Below are 21,945 nucleotides of genomic sequence, written 5' to 3' on the forward strand. Positions count from 1 at the left end.
GGGGCTCTTCGAGACGAGACCTCAATGAAAAAAAATCGAGACTCGAAAGGGAGATTGAAGGATGGAATGCTAGATAGAAGTCTTAAAATTTGGACTTATGATCGGGCTAAAATTCGGGCTCAGGCCCGGGCTGGGTCTGGGTCGGACCAAAGGTAGGTCCGAGCCTAGCCCGAAAATAAAATGGATCCTATTTTTTTGGCTCGAGCTCGATCTGAATAGTTTCAAGCTGAGCCCAAAATCTGGTTCGAAGCCAGCTCGAGGCCCCGAGCTGGCTCGATTCCACTTCCAACCCTATCCGAAATAGAATAACAATTTCCCTCGAGCTGGCTCGATCCCACTTCCAGCCCTATCCGAAATAGAATAACAATTTACCCACCTCATTAGATATCCAATCTGACTCGCAGTGGATTCGAGACGAATGCAGGTAATTATAAAATCCAGTGTGTATCCAATTCATCTCTATATATGTATGTATGCATGCATGTGTGTGTGTCTATATATGTGTGTGTCGCATATAAATCAGTCTTTCTATTATTGATTGATATGTGGCCAACAATTTTACAAAAAATTGAATTTTGGATAGTTATAACTTTGCAATTAAGAGGATCTAAAAATAGAAAAATAATTATGACAGATTTAAATTCAAATAAAGAAAGAAGTGATGGTTCATAATGGGAGAGTTATATCTCATCTTCTGGTTTTCACCTTTAACTATAATGGATTTTTGCTCCACATCTATATAAACAAGATCACGAGACTCAAAAAAGACCAAGCTCTAGGAAGGAGAGACTCCCATAACTCAAAGCTCTTACGATGAGAGACTCATAAGTCCTCATTCATCATATTTTTTTCTTTCCTTCTTGCAGATCCACAACTTATCGAAAGCTGAGAAAGTTGAGAAAGTTGAATACATCAGAACTGAGAATATCAAGCCCACCAAAAAATCGATCTCAAAAAGTCAAGCACATTAGAAAGCCGACATCAAAAGGCCGAGAAGCCTAAGAAGATCGAGCCTATCAGAAAATCGACTTCACAAGGTCGAGAAAGCCAAGCACATCAGAAAGCTGAGAATATTAAGAAGCTAAGCTCATTAGAAAACCAACCTCAAAAGATTAAGAAGGTCGAGCTCATCAAAAAGTCGATGTCGAAAAGTCTAAAAGACTGAGCTCCAATAAGCCGAGTTTCCAAAGATAAAGCTCCTAAAGATTGATTTCAAGACCAATCCGAGAAAGATAAAATGAGTCGATCAGAATAAGATAATATTTTTACTATAATTCTTTGTTATATTCTCTTTATTATAGTTCTTCTAAAGTCTAATTTGACTTAGACATCGGAATGCTCGATCAGAGACAATTCGATAAGCTTTTTTTATTCATTTTATGTGCAGGTCTGTGATTCAAAGGCAAATCATCTTCTACAATTGCGGATCCAATAGCACCATTTTGATGGACCTAACCAGATTTAATTTTGACAATAATATATATATATATATATATATAATAAATTATTTTTTAAAAAAATTAATTTATATAAAAAATATCTTTCTAAAAAAATTAACTTATATATAAAATATAATTTTTATACTTTTATACGGTACCATCAATCTAACCCGTCTACCCTAACTCTGCTCATTCGATCTCGTGTCCCACCCTACCTCAAGGTAAACGCGAGTTGGGTGCAGGTAACGGCCTACTCGTTTCCGTAACCTGAACTTAAATTGCCGCCTTCGCTTATCAGTCGGAACTAAATAAGTGTCCATGAATAGCAAGCGTACCAGATCCATTTTTTAAAAGAAAAAGATAATTTCCTGAGGTAGTACGTGGCAGCCGCTGGTACGTCCGCTGCCATTTCATTATCCCAAACTGCAAACAATTCTCCAAGCCCCACAACCCATAAATAGTCGTCTTCTCATCTCGATCCACCCCCTTCTGCCCTTCTCGCCCTTCCGAGAGAGAGTGCGCGATGGCCGTCGCGAACGCATGGGGTTCGGCGGCGCCGCTCCTCCGCTCCTCCGCTCCGCCCTCGAGGGACGTCCACCTCGGCTTCGCCGGCGCGGCCCTCCGCCGCCCCCTCCTCCGGTGCGAGCGCAGCGGCGCTACCCTCTCCTGCCGCTGTAGCACCCCTGCCGTCACGACCGGCGGCGGCGGAGGTGGTTACTCAGACTGGGACTGGAACCGGTGGAGCAGCCATTTCTCGGAGACCGACCAGGCCGAAAACTTCTTTTCCGTACTCAAGGTGATCAATCTCCTCCCCCCCTTTTCATGCCCTTGAATCGAAAGGGCCAAATTCAAGATTTCTTATGCTTTGTTATGAAATTTTTGAGTTGGATTTGGATTATATTGGATTTTTCTCGCTGTTTTCTGGGATTTAATTTGCTTATCAATCCAATAATGCATTTAGTGCTACCAATTCTTTTTTCTTGTCTTTTTAATTTTATGGCAATCCGAATTGATCGATCTAATTATCTTCTTTCTTTTCATGGTAGTTTCAACTTGAAGAAGCCATTGAAAAAGAGGACTTTTCCGAAGCTGCCAAACTGAAGAAAGCTATTGCAGAAGCAACATCTAAGGATGTCGTAGCTCAAGTAATGTCTGAGCTGAAGGTCAGTCATATTCGTTCTATCATTATCAAGTTGTTTAACAATTTTGAGCTTTGATTCTAATACTATATCTTGTCATTCTCCAGAATGCTATAGAAGAGGAACGTTATCATGATGCATCAAAGTTATGTAGACTTGCAGGCAGTGGGCTGGTAATTCCCTATCATGCATATATTCCCTTATCTCCATATTAGTTTAGTGTAAGAGTTTTCTTGAGATTCAGGAGTCTTCTATCTTAGGTGCCATATAGTTACCTGATCCTTATTGTTTGGAGGTTTGGAGCTCTACAGTGGCTGCAACTTTAGCTCTGCTGCTAATGTGAATATCTAAATTACTTTTAGACTACCTAATTTTATTCGCCTTATATGTTATTTTAAAATTAAATTAAAAAATATGCTCAGAAAAAGGAACCGTTTTTTAGTATTTATCAAGTATTGTGTTGCATCATTCACTTGCATCTTTATTGCACCTGCATTACTTTCGAGAAGTTTCATGTGGCTGTTGGAGTAGATTAATTTACTCATCTCTTTAATCGTGCCCATGCAATGTTAGTTTGTTCTGTAAAGTAACTATGTTTTCAATCCTTGTACCTTGTTTGTTAAAGAACATGCAAATGCTACTTTCTCTTTGCCTAGATGGTGTAATAGTTGCAATTACTACTTACCAGTGATGTGGATGTAGTGCATTTACACAATTTTTGAGCAATGAAATGGGGCGATTTTCATAGCCTTGTGCATGTTAGTTTGAGAAATGGGATTGAGTTTAAACCAAAGCATATTGTGCTCTTAGTAGCCATAATCTTCTCCCTCAAGTCACACAAATGCTTTGAAATTTTACCGGAATCTTGTTCCTGGACCTACTTCCTAAGCAATTGTTTACTAATAGTGTTTCTAAACTATCCACTTCCCTGCATCTGCACTTTTTCCCACTCCAGCAACCCACTTCCGATGCTAGCAACTAAGATTGTATTTGTATGATTTAGTATATAAACAAGCTTATTGTGTTATCGGGTATGGTATCAAGTGCTAGAACACTTTGGGACTATTACATAGAGGAGTAGGTAAAAAATAAGTTAAGTTTCTGTTAGGTAATTAAAGTTTGTATTTTCACCCAATTGGCATACTCTGTTGAGAAAATTAATTCATTGATTGCGAATGCTGTTTTTGAATGAGAAAATTTCATCGATTATTCTTACAAAAACATGGCACATGCATTACAATTCCTCCTTCATACTAATGCTAGCATTGATAAAATATATCACTTACATACAACTTGCCTTTGTGCACTATATAATGCAACACTACAGATTAATGGCAATATATTAAAAGGAAAAGCTAAGCAATATATTAAAAGGAAGGACTAACTACAGAACTGCTTGGAAAAGCTTGAATCGTACTGTAATTAACTGACATGATGCATATGTTTTAATTGCGTGCTCTAGTAATTTTTTATTTGGCATGTAGTTTGGTCCCCCCTCCAGCAAAAAAGGAGAAGATAACAGGGTCTGAAACATGCCTATATGTCTACCATGTATTCAAAAACAAACTACTATGTTTACTCTTCATTACCGTGTATACTAACCAAAGGAAATAAACTTCCAATGTGGTCACCACTATGAGCATTAGCTTATGCCTTACAATAGTTTCCTTGGAATGCATTTTTCATTTCCCCAAACTTTGCACATCAATTCTTAAATACAAGCAAATGCTAAGGTTTAACTGGCGTATACAAATTTTCTTTGTTAGCTTATGCATCTTTTCTTAACCAAATAGAGATTAGTCTCAAGTGGATACTTGGTCATCATAATCATTTTAATTAGCATTTTACACACCACAGTTCTTGTTTAGATTAATGCTCTATGATGTGCTGCAATTCAGATGCTGTCACTTCATCTTTCAGGTAGGTTGGTGGGTGGGCTGGGCAAAGGATTCTGATGATCCTTTTGGCAGAATAGTACGCATAACCCCAGGTGTTGGAAGATATGTTGCCAAGAGTTATAGTCCAAGGTATTAGTTTTCAGCCTCTCTCTCTCTCTCTCTCTCTCTCTCTCTCTCTCTGAGCCATTATAACTTGTTGATTACTGCAATTTCAGGCAACTTCTCACTAGATCTACAGGAACCCCATTGTTTGAAATATTTCTTATCAAAGATGATGATGGGGTATATATAACACAGGTATTATAATGTCAAGGCTGTTATAAGATTCCTTCAATTTTACTCTGATCATTTTCTATAACCATGTAGTAATTTTCCCAACCACCTCTGATGCTCAATCATTGGCCAGGTTGTGTCCTTGCAAACTTTGAAAGGAAAATCAACCCTTTCCCCCTCATTGGTATCGAAGGCAACAGATGATTCAGCTATATATGACTCTGAGAACTCATCCATAGAAGGAAATCCCGCTAATGATGATGCTGCAGAGAAAGGCAATGAAGTTGCTGCAGAGAAAGGCAATGAAGTTGCTGCAGAGAAAGGAAATGAAGATGCTGCAGAGAAAGGTGGGGAGGATATAAATTCTAAGGATTCTACTGAAGAAGGCCTTACAAGTATTATAAATTTTCTCAAGGAGAGGATTCCTGGGTTTAAAGTGAAAGTATTGAATGTTATTGGGTCGGAGGAAACTAAGGTGGATACAGAATCTTTGGAGCAGTTAGTGCAAGAAGATGAAGAGAAGACCACTGCCATTGATGATGCGAAGGATGAAACAAGCAATCTGGATAGCATTCAGCGTGAAGCACTGCCAGTGGGTGGGGGTGCTGATTCAACCGAAGGGAGCAAAAATACAAATGTGAAGCTTTATATTGGTGGAGTGCTTCATAACAAAGAGGATGTTTTGTCAAAATCATATGTACGTGTTCCAGCAGAAATAGCAGATTTGGAAAAGGACTCTTTCATATTGCATATTCCTGGAAGGGGTGCTGAACTTGATGCTGAAGAAAGAAAAGCTAGAAAAATCAAAGTTGCAGCTATTGCTGCTCAAGCAGCCTCAGATCTTATGCCTCCTGATGTTGCCAAGGCATTCTTGAGTGGGGACAAGGCTACCTCAAAGGTGAGCTTAAGATAAAATAATCTTCAGTTATTTAGTAATAAATGTTTGTAGTTGTGCCAAATTTGTGATCGAACTTAACATTATGTATTATGATCAATCTATATAATATTAAGCAGTACGTGAGCTGCTGATACTGCAGTTTTTCATGAGCACGTTTGTCTCACCTGCAATCAAGATATAGTGGGCCAATGGCTCCAATGATCTTGTAATTTTTAGTCATACATGTTACTAGCATTAGTACTGCCACTGCTGCTGCTGAATATGCTAGATTCCTTTTATTATTTTGGCTTTGCTTGCATATAAGATATAAAATACTAGCCAAGTCTTGCATGCCTTCATAATATTGGTGCCTTTTACCTTACTGTCATTGGTGAGCTCTTCAGGAGTTTGGAACCTGCTTAGTTGTCAAATCATATATGTGTACCAGATGCTTGGTGCATATGCCTTGAGCGTGAATTTTCCTGTCTCGACTGAAATTTCACATTTACCTGTCATGTCTGGTATTCTTCAACTTGAGGAAAGAGGATGCTGCCAATTTTGATGAACTACTTCATGTATTTGTGGTTATACGTCAGACTGACATTTGTTACGTGTTTTCATTGTATTGACCATGTATCTCACCCACAAAGTGTTATTGACACTTAATAAGCTTGAATGTGCTGGCTTTCCAGATCAATTTCTGCCTTGACACTTGTGTTTATAAATAGTTATTGGCTGATTACAATATGATTGCACCTAGATGAGAACAAAATCAGATGATATAAATTATAATTGGCTTATAGAGCTGACTACAAAGTGTGTCTTTGGAGTGCATCAGGTTACTGAGACATTACAGTAACAGTACATTATGGTGAACAGTAGCAATCTTGAATTATTTATGTATGTATCACTTGAACTGATCAACAAGAGTTAATTGTATTAGGTTTCTAAAGATCTCCGAGAGGTTATCCAGCTTGCAGTTAGCCAGGCTCAGAGAAGAAACAGATTGTCTAGGAATACGGTTTTTAATCGCATCATCACGGACAATGATGGTTTAGATCCGTTTGATGGTAAATCTGATTGGAGAATCAAATATGGTTTACATTTGATTCAAAATATATAACAGCCAGCATCCTCTGTCTTCATGCAGGTCTATATGTGGGAGCTTTTGGCCCCTATGGCACTGAGGTGGTGCAACTGCAGCGCAAGTATGGTCACTGGAATAGTACGGATGAAACAGATCAAGACATAGAGTTCTTTGAGTATGTTGAAGCTGTAAAATTGACTGGGGATCTAAATGTTCCTGCTGGACAGGCATGTGATTAATTAATTAGTTTTTCTTCACTTTTTCTTCAATACGTTGAATCTGTGTACATTTTCTACCTGGTTTTCTTTGGGCAGGTAACATTTCGTGCTAAAATTGGGAAGGGGAATCAGCTTCGAAACCGTGGACTCTATCCAGAGGAGCTTGGCGTGGTAATCTTTGCTTTAGTTTCTTTTAGTTTGTTCCTGTATCAGATGTGCAAGTGATGATCTGACATAACCTGTCTTTCAAACCTTACAAGAACAATTTGATAATTCACCCTTATATTCCTTGTTGATGTGGTTATGCATATTCATTTTTATGCACTTAAGTCTCAGAACCCTACCTCAGCAAAAGATGTTCTTTAGAATTGATCCAATTGCATTGAAATTGCAGGTTGCAAGTTACAAGGGCCAGGGAAGAATAGCAGAACCTGGATTCAAGAATCCACAATGGGTTGATGGAGAATTGTTACAGCTCAATGGAAAGGTAAAAGCAGGTCATTTAATGCTTCTTTCAAATTATTTTATGCCTATGGTATCTGTATTTGTGTACCACCATGCCAGTGGATACATAACCTTGTGACAATTTATCATTTAGCATCAAAACCTTATTAGATAGATGGCTTGAAACACATGGCACACAGTGTGGTGCTCATATAGCTAATTAGTAAATATAGTTCTGACAGAACCTTCTATGATTTAAGAGGCACAAGATTCGTACTCTTTGATTTCAGTTGGTTGAGGGTAGGAGGTTGTAAAGGATAACTCTTCCATGCTCTTTAGATCTTTTTCTATTTTTCGAACCTACTTTTTCACAAATGTGATTGATAGAAGCATTGAAGGTTCATCTGAAGTACAAAAAGATCTGGGCGGATGAAGCTTCATTGCAGGAAACTTCTCCATAGGGTACCTCAGTCCCGCACCGATTCCTAAATGCTTTGTATTTTAAATTTTTCAAGTGGTCTATTTCCACGTACACACATCTGAATTTGCTGCATGCGTCCGCATTAGGTACCTAGGGGATGAAGCAGCGACGTGCTTTGAGATGTTATGTACAGCTTGTACAGCACATGCCCTTTAATTTTTAAACAAAAATTCAATGATAAACAGTGTTCAAATCCACAAGATCAGCATGATAGAGATGAAGGCTAGGTGGATTTGTGCTAGCAATAATGGAGCGTGGAGAGAAGCAGGGAGGGGGTTTTGGCAGGGAATCAACTTAGAATAGTATGATCATGTGCAACAGTTATCTTATGGCACCTGGATGAAGGGGTGACGTGGAGGATCGTGAAAAATAAGGTAATGGGTGAATTTCTAATCAATTCTTTGGCATGCTGCCAAGATCAAATGAATAAAACCCTTAGCAGGAGGCATCAAACTGGCTCTGGATGGTTAAATATTTTAGTAATGCTTTGTATGGTGTTGATTGTTCACTGTATAAGTCGATCATCAAGTGTGACACGCTAAAATGACAGTAGGTCATGATCTTAAACTTCTATATTGCTTCAGCCTGGGCTAACAAGCTGTATCACTCCGATATACTATAACCGTGCAGTACTATAATAGTGCTGGCAAAAACATTGACTCCCTTAAGGAAATTGTTTTAACTCTCAAACTGTCTTGTGCAGGGCTTTGGACCGCATGTCAGAGGCACGGAGCTTGGATTTCTTTATGTTATACCTGATCAAAGCTTCCTGGTGTTGTTCGAGCGTTTGAAACTTCCAGACTGATGTTGTGCAGATCAAACAGATGTTCTTGCTTCGAATTGGAGTTCGGGAATGGCAGTAGACAGGCTTTTGAGAAAAGGAGTTCCAGATACGACAGCTTGTGCTGTTCATAATCCTATATCATTTCTTTCTGTTTTAAGTTTAGTAATGAAGCTTTTTTTCTTCCTCCAATTTTCCCCCTTTTTTTTCTTTTTTCACTCGCTGCTTAAGTGCTCATCCAGTTAAATCCAAAGGTACCGAGTAGCAGAATATTTTATGATGCCAGAATTCTTAATTTGTACATAATAGCATGCCCTCCCCTTATATTTATATGCGAATGCTAAATGTTTGTGGAGATCATTATTCTGACATGATGTGCTTGATCGCTTTCATTCTTTTAGCTAGACGATACTGTGATGGACGACATAAATGACACAGGTGCATGCGCTATGATTCTTTTCCCTCCATTTGGTAATTGTTTTATACCGGATTCGAGACCGGTAATTGTGATTTTAGTTAGTTTCTTTGCCCAGATACTGGAGGGTCTCTCTTGACGTCCTTCCCGGCTTATCAGGTCTCGACATATAATTGATGCTATATTTCAACGTGGAGGCCCAGGAGATAACCGCGCTGTGGAGTGGGAACTTGATTAAAGGCTGTTCTCTCGAGACTTCCATGATTGATCGCCAGCTGGATTTGCCGTGTGGGCCTGGAAACAGCCTGTGCTGCTGGCATCCAGCATGAAGGTGCCATGGGGCCCCAATTTTTTTTTCTCATTTCATGTGAAAAAGGGTTGGACGGGAGTGGAAGTTTTAAGGCCTTCTGGGGATTCCAATTCCATGTGCTGGTGGTTTTAACCTACATGCGTCTTGCACGATACTTTGATTAGAATCTGTCCGAATCTTTTTCTCAGTTCGGAACATCCGGAGATGGGTATATTGTTGGGACTTTATTACTCATTTCCTGTTAATCCTCCCATCTGGATTTTTGCAAATTAGGTCTCAAAAAGTGATCATGATGCATTTCTTTGGAAGAAGAGTGCATAAAACATAGTGATTTGAAGAAAACAAGAATGATTTTGCATACATGACGCGAATGAGTGAATTCGCCATCACTACCCTGAATCTTTTCATATGGTGGTCCCATCAATATATTATATTAAGAGAACCCTCTTGATTTCCCAAGTACTCTTTGTATTGGGTCCTTTAGCCATCCATGTCCATTAGCGGAGGAGGATGCAGTGCCTAGGGCCAGAGGAAGAGGCATCGAGGGGCCAGTGATGGTGACGGCGACGTCGGGTGAAGGGGAAGAAGGGGAAGGTACTGGGTCCACCTGGCCCGGAGCCGACCTGGAATCCATTAACTTGGTCTACCAAAATCTCTCACATTAAAAGCTGTTAGTTTGAACACCGTTTCTCATGGCTTCTCTTACATTTCCCCAATTAACTTCATGCAGCCGTGGATTCCTCTATTTTTATTAAATTTGACATTACCATTTCAACTCCCTTGCACAAGAGGGCAGGTGGTCTGCTAGCACAGTGATGCAGGTAGCACCAAGTATACATGTTAAAAGTACAGCTCTGTTTAAAAATGGCAGTGAGCGGTGATGTAAACTTGGCATCCCATTCTCATCTTGTTTCTACGTTACAGTCTAAAAAAGCACCGGAATAAATTTCTACTTGTAAGAACCAAGTCTTTGAAGCAAAGGTTCCTGTTATATAACATACAGCAGATGAAAATATTTATACAGGAACCGAACACCGTCTTTATTCCTTTAGCATGTACCTCTTCTACTGGTGTGCGTTACCAACCACCTTACCTCAACGAAGATATCGCATTCTCCATTACCAACTTTAACATGTTAAGAGGAACACAATTTAATAATTGGAGCTTCAAAAGCTTTTCAAGAATGGAGTATAACATCTACTTGATCAATGTTAACCAAAAAAATAGTCCTTTTTACAAGTGATATTTTTTTGACAGAAAAAATGTATGTTTTAACAGGAAATCTCATTACAAACAATGAATAATAATTTTGAACTTATTTAACAAGCAAAATTAGTAGATGCTTTACAAAGTGGAACTGCAAAATTATGTGAGCGACCCATGGAATGATGCTGTCCATCCTATCTGTCGTTTCCTGTTTTCCATTGCTACCTGAGAACACGAATAGACAATATTTTGAAACAAAAAACATAAGAATAAATAACAACTGAATGATGAAATTGTAAGTTCACTGGGAATCATATTGATAATAATCTTTCAATAGATTAAAAAAAAGTGGAGATTGTTCAAGAACTTTTAAATCTTTCGTCATTCTCTGAATTACTTAAGAAAAATAAAGTTATCCAAAAACTATCTACTAATTCATAAATCATAACTTTTGTGAATTAGCATCTTGATGAGGTATCTACAACTTATTTACAGAAAAATCAATCATCACTATGTGATGAATCAATGGTTGCTGTAGCTGCTATATTTTCCGATTCCCTCGCACATGTCAGTCCCTGAACAATCATAATTAACTGTAAAACAATCCACTTTTTTATTTCACTTTTATTTTTAATTTTTTCACAAGGGGAAAAAATTACATGAATATCAAGTATTCTGTTAAGGATGAAAACAGATCAGAACACTATATTTCAGTGAAAAATTCAGTTTTCTACCGTCTGTTTGGTGGAAAACTAAAACCCAGAAACTGTACATTATCTGAATTTTTTTTTTTTGTTCCCCAAAGACCACTGGAAAATAAGAGTAAACTCAAGATCCCTTCCAGAAAAGCATATCATGGTCTCCTACTTTTCAATTTCTTTTTTCTTTTTGTATAATTACTTTAAAAATTAGACTGTTCTTCTTCCAAGGAAATAACTGCCACCAAAAAAATAAATAAATAAAACGTAGATTTTCTTGACACCAAACAGACATATATTGAACGCCAAATTTCTGACTATGATTGCCAATTGCATAAAACTTCAAATACTCAAATGATGAAAACTAGTGACCTAAAGAATGTCAGGCAAATGATTAGTTAAATACAAAAAAGTTTTAGTACTTCTTCATCACCTCCTCTCATTATCCATGGATGTATATTTAAAAAAGAAATCATCTCTGGCATAAACAATGCATAAATATGGAAATATTTGCTTGCTTAACATTCAAACTAATAGCTAGATGTTGGTTCCATACCTGTATCCAATATCCACATCCTTATTTTGTGTTCTTGTTGTACATCCAAAGCCTTATCTATCAAAGCTCTGGATGTCAAACTGTGGAAGGCCAGCCTAGCCCCTTCATGGATAAAAGAACCAAAGGAAAAAACTGGTGCATATTAATCTGTTTCTTTGACAATTGTAAGAATATTCTTTCATGTAATATGCAAGCTTGCGTGCAGTCTGGATCCTCTTTCCATTCAGCTCACCTAACATGATTAGTTTTGTCATGCTGAACTATATGGTCTACCCTTTAACTTCTGAACAAACTGTATGATGGAACATTACTGCTACACTTGAATCTGATTCAGCCTATTGAACCAAACTGAGTGCAGTATCATGTGGAAGATATCGTACTTTATTGGCTTAGCATGCCATAGAAAATGCTTCTGCAGCCTCTTCACATTCATCTGCATGGTTATATATTGTCTTAGTGGAATTTTCAACAAGATATCCTTCAAGTTAGGTATATCCTTCTCTGCCACGACCACTGAAAATGCACTCCAGTCAAGCACTTCATCAAATGGAAGCACAAAATTATCTGCTATTATAACCGGAACACACTCATAATAGATAGCCTCCACTATCCTTGGGCTGTTCACTTCATAGCCCATTGGACAAATGCAAAATTTGCTTGTTTTCATGTGTTGAATGTATGACATCTTTTTAGCAACCCTATGTGGGAGGGCCTCATAGATTCTCATGTCTGCATCTTTCCCACGCCAGTACTGGATAAGGATGGGTCTGACACGGCCATGCATTTGTCCGGCAAAGAAGGCAAGTATAGACCTCTGGGAAACAGGTTTCCCTCCAACATCCCTGAGAGGCCTTCTGGGTGTTCTGATGTAGGTTTCTGGGAGGGAGACATCTTTTCCACGAATAAATACTCCTTCCGAGACATCTGCATTGCATAGAGCTTTGATGGTGTTCCTTTTAAATTCATCATGCAATTTTGTTGTGTACGGACCCTACATGGTTTCAGATGAAGAAAGATTAAGAGATCATATATGATCAGAAAGAGTTATTGAAAGATGACCAGCCCAGCATAAACATTATTAGACAAACAATGGTCGTTTAGTAAGTTTGTGATGTCATCCCCACCCCCACCAACCAAAACAAAAAAAAGCAAAAAACGAATTCTGTTAATGAAGATGGTAACTGGGAGATATCAGACAGTTGGCAAATATATCCCATAGTTGATACTCTTTTTTTTTTACCTTGGGTGACATGGCAAGTTGAGAATGGTTGGTAAATATTTATCAACTTAGCTGGTCAATTAAACAACACCATCGGCCATATGGTTTCTGTTATAGTGACACAGTAATAAGCTAATTGACAAAATTTCGTGCCACATTCTTCTGACAACCATAACTGCTAGAGATGTCAAATCCGAATATCACATATGAAAGTAAAGGAGAACATTGAGACCGCATCAAAAATCGAAAAGATATATGAAAAATTTGGATCATGGTACCCTAGTTCAAAAATTGTGTAAATGTTATCTTTCGATGTTCTTTAGACCATAAAAGTAATAAAAAGACAAATTGATTGATGAAACCTCTTCTAGCTAACTCCAAAAAGATTATGTTGTTCAACAACATTGGCCATTTTCTCTCTTTTTTTCTAATAACTTCTCCTCATTTTGGTAAAGCTTGTTTGGTTCCTCAAAAGCCAAAAACTTTTAAACAAAACATAACCATAGGTGCTAGTCAAAGAAATTAATCTGCTGCCAAGTGACAAACTATAACTAAGCAATATTATTTCATTGTGACATTTACTTTGCTCCAATTGAGCACTGTGCATCTCAGCAATTTCATACATATGAAGAATGAATTGTAGCGATCATTTGTTCTAAAGTCCAATAGAATAACATAAAACCAGTGAGATGTCAATATCAGATTCCTATCAAGGACAGTACAGTGATAAATGCTAAAACAAAGTTATGCACACGGAGTTATGCAAGTACACGAGCAGGTGAGATCATATTCACAACACCTAAAACATGAAATTTTACTCGAGGGAAAAAGAAAGATGGTAAGGACAAAGATAGAAAGAGCATACCCAATCATGGCAAGCAACAAAGAAGTGATCTGTTCCTCTTGTCCTGTTCCAATAAGGATATTTAGCAGAGATCATGTTGATGTAGTCCCTTAGAAAGATCAAAAGATCATTTATATTATGAGAATCAGGCCTATAAAGAGTGAGTTCTAGCTGTCGTGCACCATATGGCAGATAGAATAAGTGGGCCTTCTTTCCATCCTTCACAACAAATTGCTTGTTTCCCTCCATTAATTTCATAAACCATCCTTCAGAAGCGTAGATGCCTTTAAGGTCAGGAAAGTGGAAAATAGGTCTCGATCCATCCTTGTAGATATACACTTTAAGTATTCTTTCCATTAGTTCATAGCTCCTGTAAGTATTGCAGTTTCACTTTCAAAATGTTGTCTCTAAAAAAAAAATGTAACAATTGATTCTAACTCTTGGAAGTTCAAAGATTTTGAGATATAATAACAGCATGCACACTTTTATACCAAGTGTTAACTAAACATTATATGTTCTGGCAGTTACAATGTATTTTCTAGTCACTACAACAGAATATATTCTGACAAAAGGAGTATTATGATGTATAAAATTACTAAAATAAAGATAACTTGCCACAAGAGACTAGAATGCTGACATGGTTGGAAAGTGCAACAATTAGATTCCATTGTCAAATCTTGGTGTGGAAGATATATTTCTGGGAAAAAGGAATGGAAGGTATTGCTCAACGGGCTAAAAGTTAGTATCTTGGTAACATGCATCGCCCATAGCCATGGCCAAACAAAACTGGCAATCAGACCACAACACAGAGTTATAGGTTAGCCAATTTCTTAGTTCAGCGCTCAACTGATCTTATGGAACCAGATTGGCAACCTCTCATTCTCTTTCTTCCAACATAGACAAGCCTAATTTTAAGAAGTAAACAAATAGTCTATGATTTTTAAACTAGATTCAAGATTGGCAGAAGAATTAACACTACAAATTATGACTCATCAAGAAGCCCCTTACCATCCTCTTAGGTCAAATCAGAAAAATGACAAAACTAACAACCGAAACCCTAACAAGGAAACCCAGCCCAACTCCCCATAATTTAACTACCCAAAATTACAGGGTAAAGAAAACAACCGCGAGACACAACGAATCAGAGATAAATTCAGTCCAGAAGATCATTTCTGAACGGTATAATTCCTACCCTGAACATAAGAAAGATGAAGGAGAAACCAAATGATTCAAAACTCCTTCGGTCTCACCTCTTAAAAACTGAAACATTTCTGAACAGTGGAGCATAAAGATCAGGATCATCCAAAACAAGTGGGGCATGATCAATTTCTCTCTTCGCATATATAAGCTGCTGATCAGGAGACATCAACCAAACGGGGATCTACACAGATGAAGAGAAACACAAGATATCCAATTAAAAATGTTAAATTTCTGCAAAGAATGACAAAAAAAAGAAACCCCTGAGCTGTAACATCCACCTGTGGCAGCAAAGGCGGCACCTTTGGTTCCCCAGTGCTTGATTTCCCCTCCACAGCATCAGATTTCGAAATCGGTGGAGGAGATGCCACAACCGGCGGCGGCACGGTCGTAGCGGTGGAGTCGGTCGAGTGTGAAGCATCACCAGGCTACAGAAACCAATTATGCATCAAATTATTTCCATAAAAGTATGAATTTTCCACCGAAGTTGGAGAAGAACAGAATTCCGAGCAGAGATTTCTTACCTTTCGCCATAAAGGAGGCATCTTTAGGTCACCGCCACTATCTTCCACCTCCTCGTCGTCAGAATTCTCATCTGAAGAGGACAAAGGCGCGACAAGAGAACTTGGGGGTGGAGTAGAAGCAGAGGCTACTGGCTCCTCGTACTGAAGAAAAGAGCTAAGTGAAGGAGGAGGAATAGGGATAGGATTTGAAGGAGGAAGAAGAGATCCATCAAAGGACGAATCTCCTCCGGCGACGGCGGAGGAGGAGGAAGAGAAAGAGGAGGCGGTTCTATGGGAAAAGGAGACGGCGGAGGGAGGAGGGAACCAAACGGACACCGGATACGGCGCGGAGAAGGAGAGGATCACCGCTGCCGCGGAGACCACCAGGGCGACGGCGACGATATCCCTCCTCCACCGGCCGGCCACCCCGGCGCCTCCGAGCCGGCGCGTCGCTGCCTTCCACAGTCCAATCGCCTCCATTCGAGGTGGTCGAGTCGCTTTCTCCCCCACCGTCGCCGGATCCGGAGGACGTCGGAGGAGGAGAAAGTGAGGAGGTCGAGAGACTCATCGAGGTCGCCATGGTTGACTGGAAGAAAAGGGCGGGGATTGGCGAAATCTACGGCATTAGATTGTCTTCTTGCCCAAATGACTTTATAACCCCTACAAACTTCCGAAATTTACTAAAACAGTGTGAACAAAATGGAAATAGATAAGCGTGTTTCGATGAGGGCATTTATGGTAAATTTGTCGAGAGTGGCATGTGATGTAGACTTAATAAATAAAAACGTAAAAAAAGGGGAGAAGTCATAGGGTCAGAATTACACAGCATTAGTCAATAATCGATACACCCAGTCTTTTTCACCCACTCCTACACCCGTTCAATTCGTGGGGTTCCAGTTGTCAAGAAAGGGTTCTTGGGCTGTCTGTGGCGGATTGGAGGTGAACAGAGTAGATTATATATGATTTTATGCCAGCTAATATTGTATTATTTAAATGGTCCATAAGTGGAGTGTGGAAGGGTACCATGTTCTTCACAAGCTTCGGGCCACAAGAAGGAGATAAGTAGGGATGTGCTGTGCTCGGCACACCTAATTTTGGCGGCACCCACAATTATACCTCCCTTTCTTGGGGATGGGCCCCATCTTGAAGGGGTAAGCTTTGGAGGAACGTAGTTTGATGCCAATGTGAGAGCGACTTCCATGCGCTTGGGTCACCTTGTCACATAAATAGTAGCGATGCTTCCCAAAAAAAAAATGTAAATAGGAGCGAGATAATTTGCTAAAATAAGAGGATTAAGAAGTGTCTTGCAGGTAGAAAGGACAATATATGCATGTTTATGTGATGATTCCTACATGAATGGTTGATATTAATGGCACCTTTTAGTGAATAACATATGAATTTAACAGCCTTAATCTTACCAGTTTGAAGTCAAACGATGAAATTGATGACAATAATTCGAATACGATAACGTAATTTTTACATATATGAATATTATATATAATTACTAAAACTATATATAGAATTGATTATACTCTTTTTCAAGAGAAGAGAGTGTGTATTCTGTCCTTATATAGTCCATATCTCTATGCATATAAATGTAGTTTCCAGAAAAGTAAGAAAAATTTATGGCACAAATCATGTATATATAAAGAATATTGATTAACAATGCAAAATTTAAGTAAGTAAATTTTGTATATTTCAGATATATAATTTTTATGTATTGAACTCCACAATACTGGAGAACAGATAGATGAACGTCGATATTTTTTAATTTCTATCAACGGACAGCATGAGCACTTAAAATATCCAGTACGTCCACTACGGCCTGAGCAAACTATTATATCGAACCTCCCACCGAGCTTCAGGAGAATAAGAAAAAAAAAAAAACACTCGATCTACGATTCCCAACTTATGAAAGGAATCCACAATAAAATGTTCGCAACAAAACAAAATAAAAGGAATCCATGCTAAAATGTTCGCAACAAAACAAAATAAAAGGAATGCATGCTCTATTTGATTACAGATACAGAAAAAGAAGAGAGAGAGAGAGAGAGAGTTAGGACAGAGTCGATCTCTAATGATCCACCTCCGTAGCAACAGGCTGAGTAGAAGTCGAAGGGACCGGTGGTTCTCCAATAATATACCTTCATATATGTTTATGAATGATTGGAGTGCCTTCTGCATGCAGAACAATATTTATAGAGGGCTTTTTTGAAAAAAAATACAAAAATTCTGTTCAAGCCAAATGTGCCGACAAATTGCTATGACCAACTGGTCTGATCCTCTTCTCAATTCTTTCTTGAATTTCTTCCTTCACCAAGTTGTCGATGAGTCCCTTGTGTCTTTCGATCAATCCCTTAATCTTGAAAACTCAAGTTGAGTTTTCAAGGTGAACCATAAGCTTTTGTAAAGAGATATTTGATCAAGAGATGATTAATGTTTTCCGCATTAGCTTTACATAAAAAGTACCTTACATTACCTCCCCAACCCCTTTTAGCCAACATCTGTCTTGTTAAGTTTATTTTTTAGCACCAACTACATAAACACCTTGATTTTTCTAGTGTAGTTACCTTCCAAATAGTTTTATAAAATGGTGATCGGACACTTTCTCTATTGATGAATTTATAGAAGGAATGTACTGAAAAATTACGGTTAGTGGAAAGATTCCATACCTATCTAAGGGTGCAAATGGAACAGAATTGAACCAGATTATGAGTGACCGACTCGATCCAATTATTTGATCGAATCTCAATATTGAATTCAAACCCAACCTAATAGGAGATTAGGTGAAATCGAATGAGATCTATGACTAAGACTTTCGATCCTAAAAATTATCCAAGTCAGATCGGATCTACAGCCCCAACTCAAAAAATTCAAATCTAAATTATGTTCGGGTTAAACATATCCAACTACTACTAAAAATATGAAAAAAAATAATAAACAATATTTTGTAAAAATAAGATATAAAAAATAATTTTAAACCTATCTTTACGTTAAATGCTATTCATATAAATCTTAATTCACAACTTAGATGATCAAATGGATTCAGGTCCTAATGGTATAATAGGTTTGGATCGGATTGGATCCTTTAAAATGAATCAAATCAGATTCATATGGATCAGGTTATGGATCAACACGACCCAGTTGCAACCTCATATACATCCACTATTTGGGCAAATTTGATTGATTCCAACATTTGCAGGAGGTTCTCGCATTGAAGATGCTCAGGGGCGTTTGGTAATATATAATCCTGACAAGATTACATATAATTTTACAACAGAAAATCAAATTATACTGTTTGTTTTACCATTTTTATAGATAATATCACATTATATGTAATGCAGAATGACATCAAAAAGAGGTATCTGATTGATTAAGGAGAGGTGGCTATGTGATTATATATAATTTTACAACCCTGCAATCTTGCAACAAGATAACTTCAGGATCAAAATACCCCACCAATATAAGTTAAAATATATATTAAATAAATTATGGATAGTCTCGGTTGATGAAAATAAAAAAGAAAACATAATGATGATGTTACTCAAAATGATTGTGTCCCGAAATTAAGTTGTTCATGTACAAAATAGACAATAATCAATAAGTAAGAATGAAAGTATTTTAGAAAAATTAACTTTATTCTGTGTAATTTAAATTGTATACCAAATACTGTAATATAGGATTCTCTGTTATTTTACAACAACATGACTACACATACAAAACACTGTAATGTAGGATTCTTTATTATTTTATCAGATAATCATTTTTTCTCTGTAACCACGTTACTATAGTAACATTATCTATGTAATGCACCAAATGTCTCCTAAATACGGTCAAAAGACTGAAGAATGCCTTCTCGAGTTTCATGGGGAGGCAACTGATATATTTTTTTTTTTTGCTGCTCTTTTGTACAGCTCTTCAAATAGTAGGGAGGCAAGAGGAGAAGGACCTAATCACGTATCTTTCTGAAATCTAATGTTATCTCCACCGCCCAATTTGAAGGCGGTGCAATTTCAAAAGCCCTTCAAATGTCCAGGGGGTCCACCATCTAGGTGACACCTTTACTTGACAAAGACCTCTCATTTCTAGTTTCAACCATATCCATGCACTACTCAACAAAGGAAACCGACTATATATGCTTCAGGATCTATTATGGCCAATAACAATGGGAACTAACATAAAATAATCGTCTAAAATTACTTCCAAAGGGCAGAGAATAACGGTGAGACAAAGTGAAGGGAGGCAAAGAACCCAATTCTTCCCCAGGTTCCATCGCTTCATTGGATCCATAATCTCATTTCTTGGTTCTCCCACCTCCTTTTTACCACCCTTCGGTCCCACAAACCACCCATAATTTGGTAAGAAAATCTATATTCTTTTGAAAAGAAGTGGAGGCCAAATGCAGCGCCCTTCTCTCCGCCTCCTCACTAAGCTCGCCGCCGCCGCCGTCACCGGCGCCGCGGCGCTCCTCGCCTTCCGGCGGCAAAATCAGGACGAGGCCGTCGTCTCCCTCCGCCGCGAGATCCGTGACGCCCTCCTCCTCATCCGCCGCGACAACGGCTGCCCCACCGCCGTCCCCCCGGCGGTCCTCGTCACCGGGTTCCGGGCCCATGGCAAGAGCTCGTTTGTGAACACGGCGTGCCGAGCCCTGGCCGGCGAGACAGGGCCCCTGCTCCTCAGGACGGAGACTGCGCCGCCGGGCCCCGCTCCGCCACCATTGCCCGCCGCGTGGTCCGGGCGAAGGTGGCAGCGGGAGAGGGGAGGAGCAGGAGGAGGACGCGGTGGTGGAGCTGGTGGACGCGCCGGCGCTGCCGGAGGCAGTTAGGCTGACGAGGGGCGACGTGGAGGCGGCGCTGGTGGGCGGCAAGGGAGGAGATGGGGCGGCGCCCGCGCCGGAGTGCGTGGTTCTGGTACTTCGCTGCGGCGGGCCGGCGAAGGAGCGGAATCTGGCTGTCAGGAAGCTGCCCGATATCGCTAGCGCCGTCCGCGAACGAGGTACAGTACGGTGGCTCTGCTTCATGAAACTCGTTTCCCATGGTAAATGAAGGAGAGATTTCGTTTCCCATGGTACAATGGAGGAGAAATTCCGGTATTTTGGACTTGTTTGGTTCGCGGGAAATGGAGGGGAAAATATGATGAATGAAATATGAAGAAATTTCTTTGAAGGTTTTAAAAGGAAGAGATTGGAAAATAATATTTTATTAAAAATATAATTTTCATATTTTATATAAAAAAAATTATATAGAACATGATTTTTTGATTTTTTTATGAAAATTTAAGATTTTTTAAAAAAATATTTTTTTAAGTCACCAAAAGAATCTATGTCAAGGTTTTAAAAGGAAGAGATCGAAAAATAATATTTTATTAAAAATATATTTTTTTATTTTTTTATATGATTTTTTGATTTTTATGAAAATTTAAGATTTTTTTAAAAAATATTTTTTTAAGTCATCAAAAAAATCTATGTCTAAAATGAATATTTTTTCTATCATAATGTCTCAGGTCCTCCTTAATCTATCATGATATACGGCTAAAACATCTTTAATCATTATAATTTTTTATTTACAAATAATGATAATATATAAATAGAGTAAGATTTTTTTTATATGAAGAATATAAAATATATTTTATATTTTTTTCAAAAAAAAATGCTCCATCAAATATAAATTATTTTAAAATAATTTTTTTCCCTGTGATCAACCAAATACCAAAATTATTTTTTCAGACAATATATTTTAAGGAACCATCGATAATCAATTTTTTAGAAATAATATTTAAAAAAAAAAAAAATTCCACGAACCTAACAAGTCCTTTAATTGTACCAATGGTTTCTGTTGTTTGATAAGAATGTAATTTAACTTGTTATTAATTTCAGGCTTAAATTTGGTAGTTGTATTAACCCATAAGAAAGCTATACAAAATACACAAGAAGCTGAAGAGCTCCGTCGTGAGGTTGCCTTCAAGGCAAGAACTGATTGTGTTTATTTCATAGAGAACTACACGTCAAGCAACATGCTTAATATTAGGCATCCCTCCATTATCAAGAATGGCTTCGAGACACATTTTACTGTGCTAACAATCGTCAGGCAGTGCATCGAGTTCAGCAAATTATATCGAAGCCATTCATCCCAAAAAAGCTGTGTTGACAAGAACTAGCATGAGATTATCAATTAATTATAGATGGATGATGGGAGGTTCTTTCTTTTCTTTCATAATTATTTAAATGCCTCAATTAAAAATTATTGTATATTTGTAAATATAAAATTATCAGTAGCATTTATAATTTCTATAGAAATTAAGAGCCTCTCAATTCAAGAAATATAAGCATGGTAATGTTTATGGACAAATCTTTGCTAGATT

At 38.2% G+C, this 21,945-nt stretch overlaps 2 protein-coding genes and 1 pseudogene across 2 annotated transcripts; 2 read left to right on the forward strand and 1 right to left on the reverse strand.

Moving 5' to 3' along the window:
- Positions 1–1,910: 1,910 nt before the first annotated feature.
- On the forward strand, positions 1,911–8,967 carry LOC105058723 (protein EXECUTER 2, chloroplastic). Its single transcript, XM_010941739.4, has 11 exons — positions 1,911–2,235; positions 2,486–2,602; positions 2,686–2,751; positions 4,499–4,605; positions 4,692–4,773; positions 4,883–5,647; positions 6,570–6,696; positions 6,777–6,940; positions 7,028–7,102; positions 7,326–7,418; positions 8,560–8,967. The coding sequence occupies exons 1-11, from the start codon at positions 1,963–1,965 to the stop codon at positions 8,659–8,661; spliced, it is 1,971 nt and encodes a 656-aa protein (XP_010940041.1). The 5' UTR covers positions 1,911–1,962; the 3' UTR covers positions 8,662–8,967.
- Positions 8,968–10,512: 1,545 nt separating this feature from the next.
- On the reverse strand, positions 10,513–16,162 carry LOC105058724 (probable glycosyltransferase At5g03795). Its single transcript, XM_010941740.4, has 6 exons — positions 15,607–16,162; positions 15,364–15,510; positions 15,136–15,266; positions 13,907–14,255; positions 11,823–12,813; positions 10,513–10,793 (listed from the first exon to the last, which is right to left on the reverse strand). The coding sequence occupies exons 1-5, from the start codon at positions 16,063–16,065 to the stop codon at positions 12,136–12,138; spliced, it is 1,764 nt and encodes a 587-aa protein (XP_010940042.1). The 5' UTR covers positions 16,066–16,162; the 3' UTR covers positions 10,513–10,793; positions 11,823–12,135.
- A 3,588-nt stretch (positions 16,163–19,750) lies between these two features.
- LOC105058847 (uncharacterized) lies at positions 19,751–21,741 on the forward strand (annotated as a pseudogene).
- The last annotated feature ends 204 nt before the right edge of the window (positions 21,742–21,945 follow it).

The sequence above is a fragment of the Elaeis guineensis genome, chromosome 15 (genome assembly GCF_000442705.2).
Source record: "Elaeis guineensis isolate ETL-2024a chromosome 15, EG11, whole genome shotgun sequence".
Taxonomy (NCBI): domain Eukaryota; kingdom Viridiplantae; phylum Streptophyta; class Magnoliopsida; order Arecales; family Arecaceae; genus Elaeis; species Elaeis guineensis.